This window comes from Panicum hallii, chromosome 1 (genome assembly GCF_002211085.1).
Source record: "Panicum hallii strain FIL2 chromosome 1, PHallii_v3.1, whole genome shotgun sequence".
Taxonomy (NCBI): domain Eukaryota; kingdom Viridiplantae; phylum Streptophyta; class Magnoliopsida; order Poales; family Poaceae; genus Panicum; species Panicum hallii.
Window position 1 is genome coordinate 4,571,346 of NC_038042.1, and position 13,300 is coordinate 4,584,645.

At 43.8% G+C, this 13,300-nt stretch overlaps 2 protein-coding genes across 2 annotated transcripts; both read right to left on the minus strand.

Annotated features, from left to right (window-relative positions):
- Positions 1 to 3,340: 3,340 nt before the first annotated feature.
- Positions 3,341 to 3,625, minus strand: LOC112892218. Its single transcript, XM_025959353.1, has one exon. The coding sequence runs from the start codon at positions 3,623 to 3,625 to the stop codon at positions 3,341 to 3,343; it is 285 nt and encodes a 94-aa protein (XP_025815138.1).
- A 3,904-nt stretch (positions 3,626 to 7,529) lies between these two features.
- LOC112892209 (30S ribosomal protein S21, chloroplastic-like) lies at positions 7,530 to 9,094 on the minus strand. The gene is made up of 2 exons (XM_025959346.1): positions 8,653 to 9,094; positions 7,530 to 7,804 (listed from the first exon to the last, which is right to left on the minus strand). The coding sequence occupies exons 1-2, from the start codon at positions 8,967 to 8,969 to the stop codon at positions 7,702 to 7,704; spliced, it is 420 nt and encodes a 139-aa protein (XP_025815131.1). The 5' UTR covers positions 8,970 to 9,094; the 3' UTR covers positions 7,530 to 7,701.
- Between the last annotated feature and the right edge of the window lie 4,206 nt (positions 9,095 to 13,300).

Here is a 13,300-nt window from a genome sequence, read left to right on the forward strand (position 1 = left end):
GTCTTTTGTGTTTGGAATCTAAGTACTCATGTAAATTTCTGGCTTTGTGGCCGGATGCGTTCTTTTGTGGTACTAGATATTCACTTGTAAATGTTCAAAATCATAGTTTTCCCTTACTTAAAAAACATATCATCACGCATGCAAGTGTATCTTAAAAATTTGATGTTGGAGTAGTCTAATTTTTTAAAAACTCTTAGTAATAATGTCATTAGTACAAGTTTCAATTTCATCAACATCTTATTCTTAATTTTTAATAGTGGTTGGTACGTGCAACTCAATATATACAATAAAATGCTACATATTGTACATCAGTGCATGATCCTGAGCATTTAAAGGACGGAAATTTTCCGCAGGGGTCCATGAAGAAAGAAAATTGCAGTGTAGTAACTGAAGTGTTAGCAATTCTTAACTCTAAGAATGCCATAAAGTCTTCATAGTATAGTCGTATTATATTTCGGAGATACTAGTATAATATCCGTGCGTTGCTACAAGTAATATAAATTTTACTCGGATCTATATAAAACCACCAATTTTATACTTTTTCACTTCGTGTACAGACCGTACTGTGCCTGCGTGAGGCATTGATTGTCCGGGTTCCAATTGGGGTTCCAATTAATTTGTCTGTTAGCTTTAGAAATAGTAGAGATAACATATATATATATATATATAAGTGCCAAAACGACGCTAATAATCTCTGTTCCTCCGGAGATCTCAGTTGCAGGGAGAGTTTTGACACGAACTACTTGATAGGTATACTGCTAGTAATATTGCTTAATATAATGAGCACCCAATGCAAGCTACAAAGTGGCCGGCGACAGCGGCGTTGAAGATGTACTGCCGTGACACCGCGCCCGGGGACAACGGCCTCGCGCCTTGGTGCCACTCCTCTCTAGTTTACTCTCTTATGCCGTCTTCTCTTTTGCTTCTAACTCGAACTCAGCTGGTAAGATTTTTTACGGTGAAACGTGTCTGTTCTCGATTCGGTACTGGTGCTCATATTTTTCTGAATTTATTCTAAAATTTAACCAGCGCTATTCTTCAGTTATCGGCAATATGCTCGTCGATAATGAGGCGCAAGTGGTGACTTCATCAATCCCAAGGATCTGCCGGCTCAATCTTTTGGAGGTGCTCATAAGGGTGGATTGCATGCATGTATTCATATGAGTGAGTGTGTGCGCGTTTGGGAGCATCTGCGTCCGTACTCTATACTGTGTTCCGAAAAAAAGGTTAATGTTTCCTCTTCCATATGCACTCCTAGCTAGCTGACTTTTTGCATCAGAAAAGGCATGTTTTTGCATCCAAAAAGGCATGCAAGGGGGCGTTTGGATTTCCGGACTAAATTTTAATCCCCGTCACATTGGATGTTTGGACATCAATTAGAAGTATTAAATATAGGTTAATTACAAAACCAATTGCATCGCAAGATGAATCCATTAAACCTAATTAGTACATGATTTGATAATGTTGTGTTATAGTAAACATGTGCTAATGATATATTAATTAGGCTTAATAGATTCGTTGCGTGAATTAGTCTCCATTTATGCAATTCGTTTTATAATTATTTTATATTTAGTTCTCTTAATTGGTATTCAAATATTTGATGTGACCCGGAATAAATATTAGTCCATGATTCCAAACAGCCTGCAAGAGATACGAGGAAAGCAATGTTGTCGCGGACAGAGAGAGGAAGGAAGGCCAGCCACAATAGGGCAGGCGAATTAAAGTGTTTTTAGATAATAGGGTATCGTTTTGCGCTCGGAAATTTTTTTATTATAGCAATCTTAACCGCACATAACTTATTTTTACAATAAGCATTAAGCGAACATCTGTCATGGTAGTATCGGCAAGATCAGCAGTTGCGTTAACCTCGCGCTGTAACGAACTCTATTTCTTCTATTTAATATAAAGATGCGCAATCTTTTTATTCGAGAAAAAAAAACATGTGTGTATAGATGCTTCGGTTTTACACATACATATATAGCGTCTTAGTAAGATATCAAAGCACCAGGTAGTAACTTTTATTTTTTTTCCCCTTTCTAGAAATAATTAATTTTTCCCCATTTGAGACGGAATATGAGATAGTATATTAGTGTTTGACTCTGTTGACCCGGCAGCTTCACCAATCATCAGATCCTAAGAGAGAGAGAGAGAGAGAGAGGCAGGCATGGAGCTCCGCTCTGTCGGCCCATCCGACAAACAGACAGCCTGAGCCATGCTCTGTCCTCACCCGACACCCATCGATACGATCTTCATTCATCTTCCCTACCGCCGCCCACGTCAAACCCCAAGCTCCATCCTTTCTACGCCCAACGCCCCCACATCATCAGTAGATGTAGGCATGCACAGCCTGCACTTTTATCCTTCACTTTTCATGGGCATGGTGTTCTTCTTTCTACGACCTCATGCAGGCCTGAAAGGCGCAAGTGCTGGCTTTAACTACCGGAAGCCGGAATAGCTCAATCGGTGACCTATTTTTTCCCTGCCGAGCTAGCCACATCGGTTATTTTTCTGCGGTTTCCGATCTTTTTGTTAGTCTCTAATTTAATTTTCTTTATTTTACTGATGGTTTTTAACCGCCAAGGAAATTCCCTTTTCCGTAGTGTTTTCAAGTGTACATCATCATTGTACTTCGTCTGTCAAAAAAAAATATGAGGCACGTTTTAACTATTTTGATCTGGTCATTTGAATTAAACTTTGACCATTATATTATATTGTTTTTGAATATAACACCTTATGCCATTTCCTGCTACCCACAAAACCAGGTATGCTGTAAGCTCCCGTTCCATCATAATTAAAGCATGTTGTGGAAACACTTTCGGTAGGTGAGTCTAACTGTAAAATGTTTTTTACCCCTAAACTTGCTTGTAATTCAACTAGCCAATTGTTAATCAAAATATACACGTAATGTTTTACTTCTTCAACATAAAATTCGTCTGATAGTGTATTTTGAACGAGGAGACCTGCATTTACATCGTCATTCGTACGTGATAGCTATCCATGATGACCGAGGCAGCACAATGCTTCAGCATTGCATCAATATCAATGGAAGAAATGAAGAATGGGCTGTGCACGCCTGCCACGAACGGGCCGAGACGCCAAGTTGTCAACTTGTCATGATCAAAAACAAGGAGAAAATGATTGTAAATTGAACTAGAGAGCTTGAGTTAATCTCCAAAAAAACCTAGAGAGCTTGGGTTAATCTCCAAAAGAAAAAACCAAGAGAGCTTGAGATTCTTTCTTCCAATTACCATCATATGCTGCTCACAATAGTACAAACAGCATGTGCAGATTAGAGCGTCAAGATCGAAGACACACACACGACACGGCCACCCACCCGCAATCAGTGGGCGTGGCCGAGGATGGTGAAGTGGGGGTCGAACCCGGGCAGCTCGTCCTCATCGCCGTCGCCGTCGATGTCGATGCCGCCGCCCGGCAGCAGCTTCGGGCCGTCGGGCTTGCACGTCTTGTCCGTGGCCGGGTTGCACCCGAACACGGTGCCGCCGATGGAAGGCGGGAGGCCCTCGACGGGGGCGGCGGCGTCGGCGTCGGCGGGCGTGGCCAGCAGCGCACACGAGACCGCGAGCGCCGCCGCGAGGAGGAGACACACGCGCGTGGACAACGCCATGGCGATCGATGCGGAGAGAAATTAAGCTGAAAGGTACGGTGGAAGCGGAGGCCGGCACGTTCGCGAGCACGGAGAGATAGATCTTTGTGGAGGTTCAGCGAGGCAGAAAGAGGAGGTGCCCGCGGTGCTCTAAAAAGGCGGCCATGGAGCGGCGCCGGGCCGGCGGATCCGGTCAAGGGCGTTGGTGTTGGTTGGTTGCCGCCGGTGTTCGGAGGCGTGCGGCTGCGAGCGGCCTCCGCGGCGGCACGGCGACCGGGTGTCACGGAGGCGCCTCTCGCGAGCAACCGCGCGCTGGCCGCTGCCCCTGACGTTAGGAGAGTTCTCTCTCTACTATTTTTGGGACAGGGAACTTGGCGCGCAGCAAGTCATCCTGATTGTTCAGGCGCAGATCTTCCTGACTGACAGTGTCAATAGCATGATTTTCTTTTTTTTAATACACAAAAGTTTGCAAGTCGAGCTTCCTGCCTGTAAGGATCTGATACATATGCATACTTGGTCTATTTTCTTTCTTTCTTACTTTTTGTACATGCATAAGCTTTGCGAGTCAAGATTAGAGATACTAGTACGCAAGAGGCAAGAAGGGAGAACAAAGCATTTCCCTTGGCTAGTATTTACTATTCCATCTTCAAACATTACATGTAATGAGCAAATAGTTTATATTATAGACAACATCACAAATGTAATTCCATTTAAGTTTTTGAACTTCGGTCATCTATATCTAAAATTTCATACAGATTTAGAATACAAGGTTGACATTACTATATTCATGACGACAATATATTCTTTATAAATATTGCTTGTCATGTTTTTTTTTAAAAGTTTGGAACCTAGATGGACTTATATTTATGATTAGAGGAAGTATATGCAAGTTCAGTTTGCCCGAATGTAGCTTTGAATTCTCTTCGGAAGAGGAACCGGTACCATGCAGTTTGTGAACACTGATAGCTTACGTTGCTCATCAGTTTCTGAACTTTGTGTGAGGATCCGGTCCAAATTGATTCCATTTAATCGAGTTATCATTCATTGATCAACTCTATTAAAGAGAACCAATCCCGGTAGTCCTTGAAATGTGTCATGAGCAATGCCCAGGATTTAAACACACTCCACAAGCACAACAAGTTGAACATCATTACAAACAAGCATATCCATACATAGAGGTTCACATTACATAAAGAGGTCCAAGTTACATAACATCGAGTCTTAGAGTTTTGCAGCAGAAAGTTCGACTTTGCACTCATTCGGTACATAACAAAAAATAAGAAGGTTAACACTATATGCCGATAGTGCCCTCCTCTTAGCCACTGGCCATCTACTCGTCAGCTGCACCTCCGTCTGCGGAGTAGAAGTACCCAAAGACGGCCTCCGGCTGCAGATCACCTGCATCAACTTAATGATAGCACCATGAGTACAAAAGGTACTCGCAGGACTTATCCAATATGGGTATATTTGTGCCCGGCCTCAATGAGAATCCATTTGGTTAGGTAGCAAGGACAAATCATGGTATTTAATTTTGCATAAAAGCATCTATATTTGATCAAGTTATAATTTATAGTAAGCAAAAGACATAGCATCTATGATCAAAATAATTCAAGCATCAAAACAATTGCATAAGTAAAATGATCATAATTCATGAGCTCAATCTTCCATGAACTCTTCTTGCGATAGGGTACGTTAAAGTCCAAATACAAGAGCATATTCAATAACCAAGAGCGCGGCTATAGCAATAGATCAAAAATCCTGCAGGGGTGTATACTTTTCCCACACGAGAACAAGACCAACGACCATACCCACGGCCAAGGATAAGTGTTGATTCATGCCTCAATCGTTCACATACCCATACCCGGCTATGAGCGAACGGTCGGGAGGGACAAGTACACCGGAACCGCCGATCACACTCCATCACAACCCGCACCGAATCCGCTCAAGGCAAGGTGCGACTTATGCTACTGAGCTTACCATCCCATTATTAAGTATGTGGTTTGTACAGAAAAGTGCTCAAGTATCAAAGCGATTACGCATCGGCCCTCAATCAACCCAAGCAAGTCTAACCATTTGAGTTCCACTTCCAACATGGCTCTACCATACTTGCTCAAGTCTGAATCATCATTAATAGTTTTAATAGTTGCTCGTATTTTATTCATCCTTGACTAATCATGTAGAATTAAACATACATCCTATAACTCACGAGTGGTGGTGATCTCGCCACCTCTTGTCTTCTACCGTAGCTAAGCATGGCTAAGCATATAATTCGTGACACCTAACAAGCATGCTCGACTAGGAAATAATGTTCTAAGCAATGTTGGTAATGCATCAGTCAGGTTCTAAGCAATCATTGATACATATAGTAACTCATGCAATCCAAAATATAGGTGAAAAGATGCATAGATGCCTGCCTTGATTCTCAACAGGGTGTCGTCTCCCACGGTCTCCGACTCGTGCTAACCCTCCTCTTGCTCCAGCGTCACGACCTCTACACGAGTGCAATGATGTTTGATAAATAAATATGCCATGCATGATTGCAATGATATGCGAATATGCGAATGACATGAGAAAGTATGCTTAAACATTGCAAAACTATGACAAAAGGAGCTAGGTTGCTGTACATAGGTGGATCATTTATGGTTAAGTGCAAGGGTGTTAAACGAGCAAGGGCGGACCGTCCGACTTAGAAGAAGCGGACCGTCCGGCTCTAAACGGCGGACCATTTAGCAGACTGTCCGCCGGTCAACCGCGGATTGCTTTGGCTGAAAAATAAGATTTCTGTGTGTTTATGTAGTGCTGAAAAATAACCTGCAGACCGTCCGCCCCTAGGAGGTGGACCGTCCGCCATACAAATTTCTAGGAGGCCGAAAAATATCCAGAAGCTCTGCTGGTCGGGTCGGGTGACTAGCGGACTGTCCGCACATGATGGGTGGACCGTCCACGCATTATGGGTGGACCGTCCGCACATGATAGGTGGACCGTCCGCACCACAGCCGAGGCTCACCGGCAAGTTTGCCGGCGGCGATTCTGGCCACAGTTTGGGATGGGGTTTGTTCCTAAAGGTTCATGGGAGCGTGGGGAGTCTATTTTGGTAGCTAGAACAAACATGCATTAAGGTTTCAAAGCTCTAGAGGGCTTTCATGGCTTCCAAATCTAGAACAATGGGGATGGATAGGGGAGGGGAGGGGATGAGCTCACCGGCCTGCAAGATGATGGAGGAGGCTCGGTGAAGCTCGAGCTCGTCTTTCTTGCTTGAAGCTTGAGGAAGGGGAAGAAGATGGAGGGAGAAGCTTGGGAAAGCTCCTAGCTCCAAGGAAGAAGATGATGTCGAGGTGGTGCAGCTCGTCTGCTTCGATCTTCAGCGTCCTCCGGTGAAGCTCCGGCGAGGTGGAGGGGCTTCAATGGTGGGGGAGAAGATGAAGCTCCTCCCTGGCTTGGGGTTTGAGAGAGAGAGGAGTTTTAGTGAATGGGGAGGAAGAGAGAGCAGGAGGTGCTATGGTGGAGATGGAGCTCGGGCTGACATGTGGGGCCCGTGAGGGGTATGTGGCGTCAAAGTTCTACGCATTTGATACGCATGGGGGTGGCACTAGTGGACCGTCCGCGAGTGGGGAGCGGACCGTCCGGGAGTGTTAATGTGACAAAGATTTGACTCGGTCGCGTTTACCGCTATCAAGCGTGCTGATGAACTGAGGACAGTCCGCCCTACAGAGGCGGACCGTCTGCCTCTATAATTTTGAAAGAGCTTAGTCCTATAGTTTTATCACCTCTAAGTGCAATCTAATCATGGTTAATGCTTGATGATGCATATGATGACATGATTATCCTTTTAATTAGCCTAGGGCTGTTACACTTTCATAAACAAATCTTAACAATGTGTCAAACAGATGCAGAAGACGTGTTGAAACACAGTCAACACAAGGGCTCCGTGAAAGGGAAGGATGCTGCATTCGCTAAGATTTAGTTACACATTATGATCGTACAATCGAAGTGGAAATGAACACTGCCAAAACCTTCATAGTTTTGCGCTTTGCATGGCCAAAAAAGAACTCAAATCATCGAAACTGTGTATCTGGACAGTTATGAACTCCATTGTTTCACAGGAGACCATCAATCTCCCAGTTGTCATCGTCCTCGTCGCGAGCCCTTGCAGCTGCCCCTGCATCTTCTTCTGGGAACCTCGGCTCATCCATCATGCGCCTGCAAAGTTTTCAGCACATACAGTTTTAGTTAAAAAGTGACCGCAAAGTTTTCAGCACATACAGTTTCAGTTAAAATTGATGTACGAATGCAGCACAGAGCTGATCATGCCTAATCAATAGGAACTGGAGACGCTCTCCAAAGTTTAAATTTTGCCTAGTTAGGCTGATCAATTGAGCTGAACTTTTATCACTTGTTTGAACTAGTCATTACATGGTCCTAAGGACGTCGACACTGGAATCCAATCAAGTCATCCACCACAGTACATAACACCATCATGACTAACAACAATGCACTGCATTGAGTGATTGAATCAGTACTACCAACAAGGAGGGAACCAGCTGACTCTCTTTATCCAGCATTTCCATCACCAAGTTAAACAGTTCAAACACCCTCTTGCATTCACTTGTCATACAGCAGAATACTGACTTAAACCTGAAAGCTTTACCTGCACATCAATGCTGCAACAGACAAATGTTGTCCTACATCACTAAGACGAACTCTGGACACATCTACTTGTAAGTTTGCAACGACAGCACAGATCGAACCGTCCAACAATTCGCTCTATCAACTACACCAAATATCAAATTGTCAGCCCCAATTATCAGCAGGAATGAGCATCGAACATCTATGCGCACTACTATATCACTGTCTCGCATAGCGGTGCGCAGGTAAACTGATTATAAGACTAATCAATTCCATCACGGCATCACCAAGACCAAGAAAGCATAAGCACAGAGCATCCTGAAACGGGCCGTGCACAATCGTATCCAATTTCAACGGACTAGCTCGGTCGGTCAATACTCAATAGCATCAAGGAAAGCGATCAGAAGTGCCGGGACGTTTACCTGCGGCGGTTGCGGCGTCCGGCCTCGCGCGCCTTGCGCTTCTTCTCGTCCTTCTTGCTCTCGTACCTCCGGCGGCGCTTGATCTCCTGCAGCACGCCGGCGCGCATCACCTCGCGGCGGAACCGCCGGAAGATGGACTCCTCGCCCTCGTTCTCGTCCACCAGGATCTGCACATTGTACCCCTTGGCGGCCACCACCGCCGTCGGCGCCCGCCGCGGCACGTGCACCACGGACGGCGGCGAGCTCTTCCCCGAGAACGGGGCAAGGGGCAGCTGCAGCAGCGTGCTCAGCAGGGAGGTCGTGGCGGGGGCGGCCATGGCTGCGGCCTGCTTCGGCTGGCTGGCTGGCTAGCGGGCGCTAATTGCTGCGCGCTCCCGGGTCTGGAATTTTCGGGGTTCTTGGATGGGTAGGATGAGAGGCTGAGGGAGGCGATGGATAGTGAAGGCAGGGGAGGCTTGGCTTATCCTCTTATATTTCTTTATTTGTGGATTTTGGAGGGAACAACTGCTAATAGCTTGGCCGTTCTTTGTGTTCTTTCCTTTGGTTCTCTTTTAACCTTTTTTTATAATATAACCCCATTTTTATGGGTCTTTGTTATAGTATTTGAGTTTTTTTTTTTTACTTAGGTAGCAATTTGTGTGTTGCTGGTTAATTTTACGAGAACTTGTTCCTCGCAAAAGAAGAAAAAAAAGAAAGAAAGAAACTGCGGGAATTCAAATAGGTTTTTCGAGTCCATAATAGGCATGGAACCAAGTTAATAACTGTTTGAAATGCAAATGGCCAGCAAACCAAATTATTGATGAAACACTGAAAAAGAGCCTGAGGGTACAGTTATTTACGGCTCGCCTGGCTATTCAGGCATCGCACATACCAATTTTGAACTCAAATTCTGGCCCATCCAGGTGGATGGGCCAGAGTTTAAACCCGGCCGAACAAGGCAGTAGACCTTAGGCGATGCGATCCGTCCTGCTGGAGACTTAACGTAAAGGATACACTTCGAATGTTCAAAGCAATTAGCAAACAACATAATGTTTCTGTTGGTATGCAGGAGCATTGCAGTTGTTAAATGCAAAACCAAATGGGTAAAAATTGCAGACATCTCAGTCTGCAAGGTACCATCAAGCAGAGAGACGTGCCCTGATACAGCCCACGGATTGACGGACATAACTGCAAAGTCTGAGGTAGCACTGATTTTTAACTTCAACACAACTCGATGAACCAATCGATCATACCTGGCTTCGAATAATTGGAAACCAGTTTATGGTGAGCAGTCAAAGTTGGAGGGTTCTATGAACATGAATACTATGCTTGGGCACCCAGAAATCTGGTTGCGGCGAAGCACACCCAATGTGATAGGCTGACAGCTCAGCCTCGCCTTCTGATGTTGTCAAAACAGCACTTCATCTAACTTACTCAAATCAGGAACAACTCAGTACATGCATTAAGCAACAAACAGGGCACTAGACCATTTCTCCATCAGAAAGTTGGCCAGGCATCTATTCGAGTGTCTCAGCGCCCTGGGATGGTTATATGCCTATTCGCACAGGCAACTGCAAAACATGGACAGGTCAATAAAATTTTGGATCATTATTGATCTCTACTTCCTTTTGGTTTATCTATTGAAATGGCACCATTAGCAGAAAGATAGTGCCCATATGCAACCACTGAAATAAAAAGACAACAAAGAAGACATGACACCTTGCTTCATTGCTGCCATCCCTAAACCCCGAAGGAATTATCTTGGTTCATGGCAAAATGTGTTGCCTAAGAGTAACATTCTTAGGCTGCAAAAATGCTAAGAGCATGCAGAGTCGAAGGAAACATTTACCTGCAACGGCAAACACGATTATTTTCCTTGTCTGGGGAAGACATATCTTCTTCACCTTACTTCCAATTCGTGCATTCTCTATTCATACAGATTTGTTCAATCTGCAATAGCTGAAAAATGAGAGAGCAATGTATTCCAGTGTAGTTAGATGCCAAAAACACAGTAAACAGAAAAGGTCAATGCTATACTGCTTAAAAGTAATTTGCAAGCCTGCATATTAGCACTCGAAAGATCGTAACTTGTAAGACCTAAGTACATACAAGTGGTTTCAATATAGACGGTCCCAAGAACTGAAAATTGAGATGCAAGTCAACGAAAAACTTTACTACTCTTATGCAGATGAAACCAGGTTTTAGGTTGTTGTTCGGTTCATGACCCCTTTGGCGACACGCCATACCTCAATATAGATTTGATATTCAATGAGCAAGGGCTAAGCTGCCACCCTCCTGGTGCCATGCCATATCTCGATCTAGCTACGGTGATAACTGAGAAAAAAATGGGCTGTCACACCCTTAGTCCTGAATGAGCAAGGTCTTCTTGTTTTACTCGACAGGTGCAAGGGTAAAGAAGGTAGCCAAGGCAAGTAGGATTTGTTAAGGCCACCTATTTCTCACACTGGACATATTCCTCAAAAATATACGCATAGAACCTGCAATGAACACTCACCAGACAAGTGACAAAATACTCACAAAAAATGTTCCTGATTAATTTGAATAGTCCTAAATATACACATTTATTAGCTACATTGTACATGATACACCAAATATGCACATTTCCTACCTGCTAAAAATGCGCTTTTGTTTCTAAGCCGGTATTATCTTTCATTCCCATCTGTTCTTCCGATTGGCCGTATCCAAATTTTCTGCAGTCAAATTTTGCACACATCGAATCCTACTAAAAACGCGCTTTTGATTCTAAGCCGGTATTATCTTTCATTCCCATCTATTCTTCCAGATTGGCCGTATCCAAATTTTCTGCAATCAAATTTTGCACACATCGAATCCTACTAAATATACACCTTTCAGCAATTACTACCTGCTAAAAAGTACCTTGGATTCCATGCCAGTGTTATATATCATGCCTATCAATATTTCTGAGCTGGATGCATCCAATCTTTAGACGGTACAATTTAGAACGCATTAATTTACTCCCTTAAAAAATTTAATACCACCTAAACATACAAATCTCTATATAAGGGCATGAGCGTCGTCAAGGTACACCATAGTCTTTGCACATTGCTTTCACACACACAGAGAGAAGACAGACACTAGAATACATTGCGTAGCCAATTGTGAAGGGTTCATCGAGAATGGACAAACAAAACACTGGTATCATCTTATCATCCACCAGTACGCAGTACTACTTTAACCAATATTCTATCAGACTCTCAACTCTGACACTAACTGCTTCTTTGTAGGTTATGCTAGCAATAGCAAAGGCACTGCTAAGATGATTGCGATGCAAAAGCTCATGAAAGAGGAAGCGGAGCTGAAGAAACAGCTAGAGGCTGCGAACCGCCAAGGTGAGGAGCAAATGGCCAGGATGAAGAATTTTGACCCGAAGCTGGTGCGCATGCTGAATGGCGACTTTGAGGGAAAGGGATATGAGGATTTGAAAATTTACCATGACAAGTTAGTTGAGATACAGCGCATGATCAATGACCGAATCAACTAAATGTCTTGCTTAACGCAAACCCTGCTCCTAGTGGTGATGCCAACGGAGTTGGGGGCCCTAGGCCGGATGCGAGCTCAAGAAGGAAGTCTATCGGTGGTTTCTTCATCATTTAGTCGAGTTGGTCAGTTAGTGTTAGTTTGATTCGCTTTGGAGTTGTTTTGGTCCAGGAGTCTGTTAGTTTCTAAAATATTCAAGTGTCTGTACTCAGGTTGTAGGAGGAAAGGGGACTATATAATGTCACCCTGATTATCAATGAGGATCAAGCAGTTAAACCCGAACCACTTTTACCCCATGCCTTGTTCATGGGTGTCGCTGGCGACATGGCTCCCGCCCAGGTTCAAGTGTGCAGCTACGCATCTGGGCCCCGCAATCTCTCATCGCTATAAGCTTCGCTCCAACTGCTTCGCTGATTGTGATATGGGAATAATCTGAATGTCTCTCCAAATAATGTTGCAAATCATATCAATAATAATTACCAACCAAGCCTGTGGGACGACTGCGTTTGATGATCATATCTCCCAAACTATTTTATTTATAGTTCGTGCTTTATTATGATAAGTTTATATTTGGAACTCTTGTCAATAGGACATTACATCAATCTCATTATTGTTTTATGTTTGGTGATGAATCTATATATTAAAAGGAGATTAAGTATGTCAGCTGCTAGGATATAGTGAAAGAATAGAGATGAGAAAAACATCTGATCTATGGTGGCCCTTAATTATGATTCAAATCATAAACACTGGTTCTGCAAAAAGGTAAAATACATGGCATCTTAGCTAGCAGATAAGGCATACTTGGAGTAGGCTTCTTCATATCGTAAATATTGGATCCGCTAAAAGAAACATTATCGTGTATGTGGCAACAGCCTCGCCCTCTGTGGATCCACATGAAACATGAAGCTAGCAATCATGCTCTTTCTCATAGCTACCATCCAAATAAGCATGAGAACAAGAGCATAAACAATTTGTGCCAACCTCTAAATCAGGTTGCCCTATGGCTGTACTATTAACAAGGTTCACATATTAACATATGCACACTGGAAACATCAAAGATTGGAGCAACAAAGTAAGGAGGGAGGGAGGGAGGGAGGAGGGGGGGGGGACTATATTCCTCCGCCCCCTTGAATATGCATAGGCGCTCTTT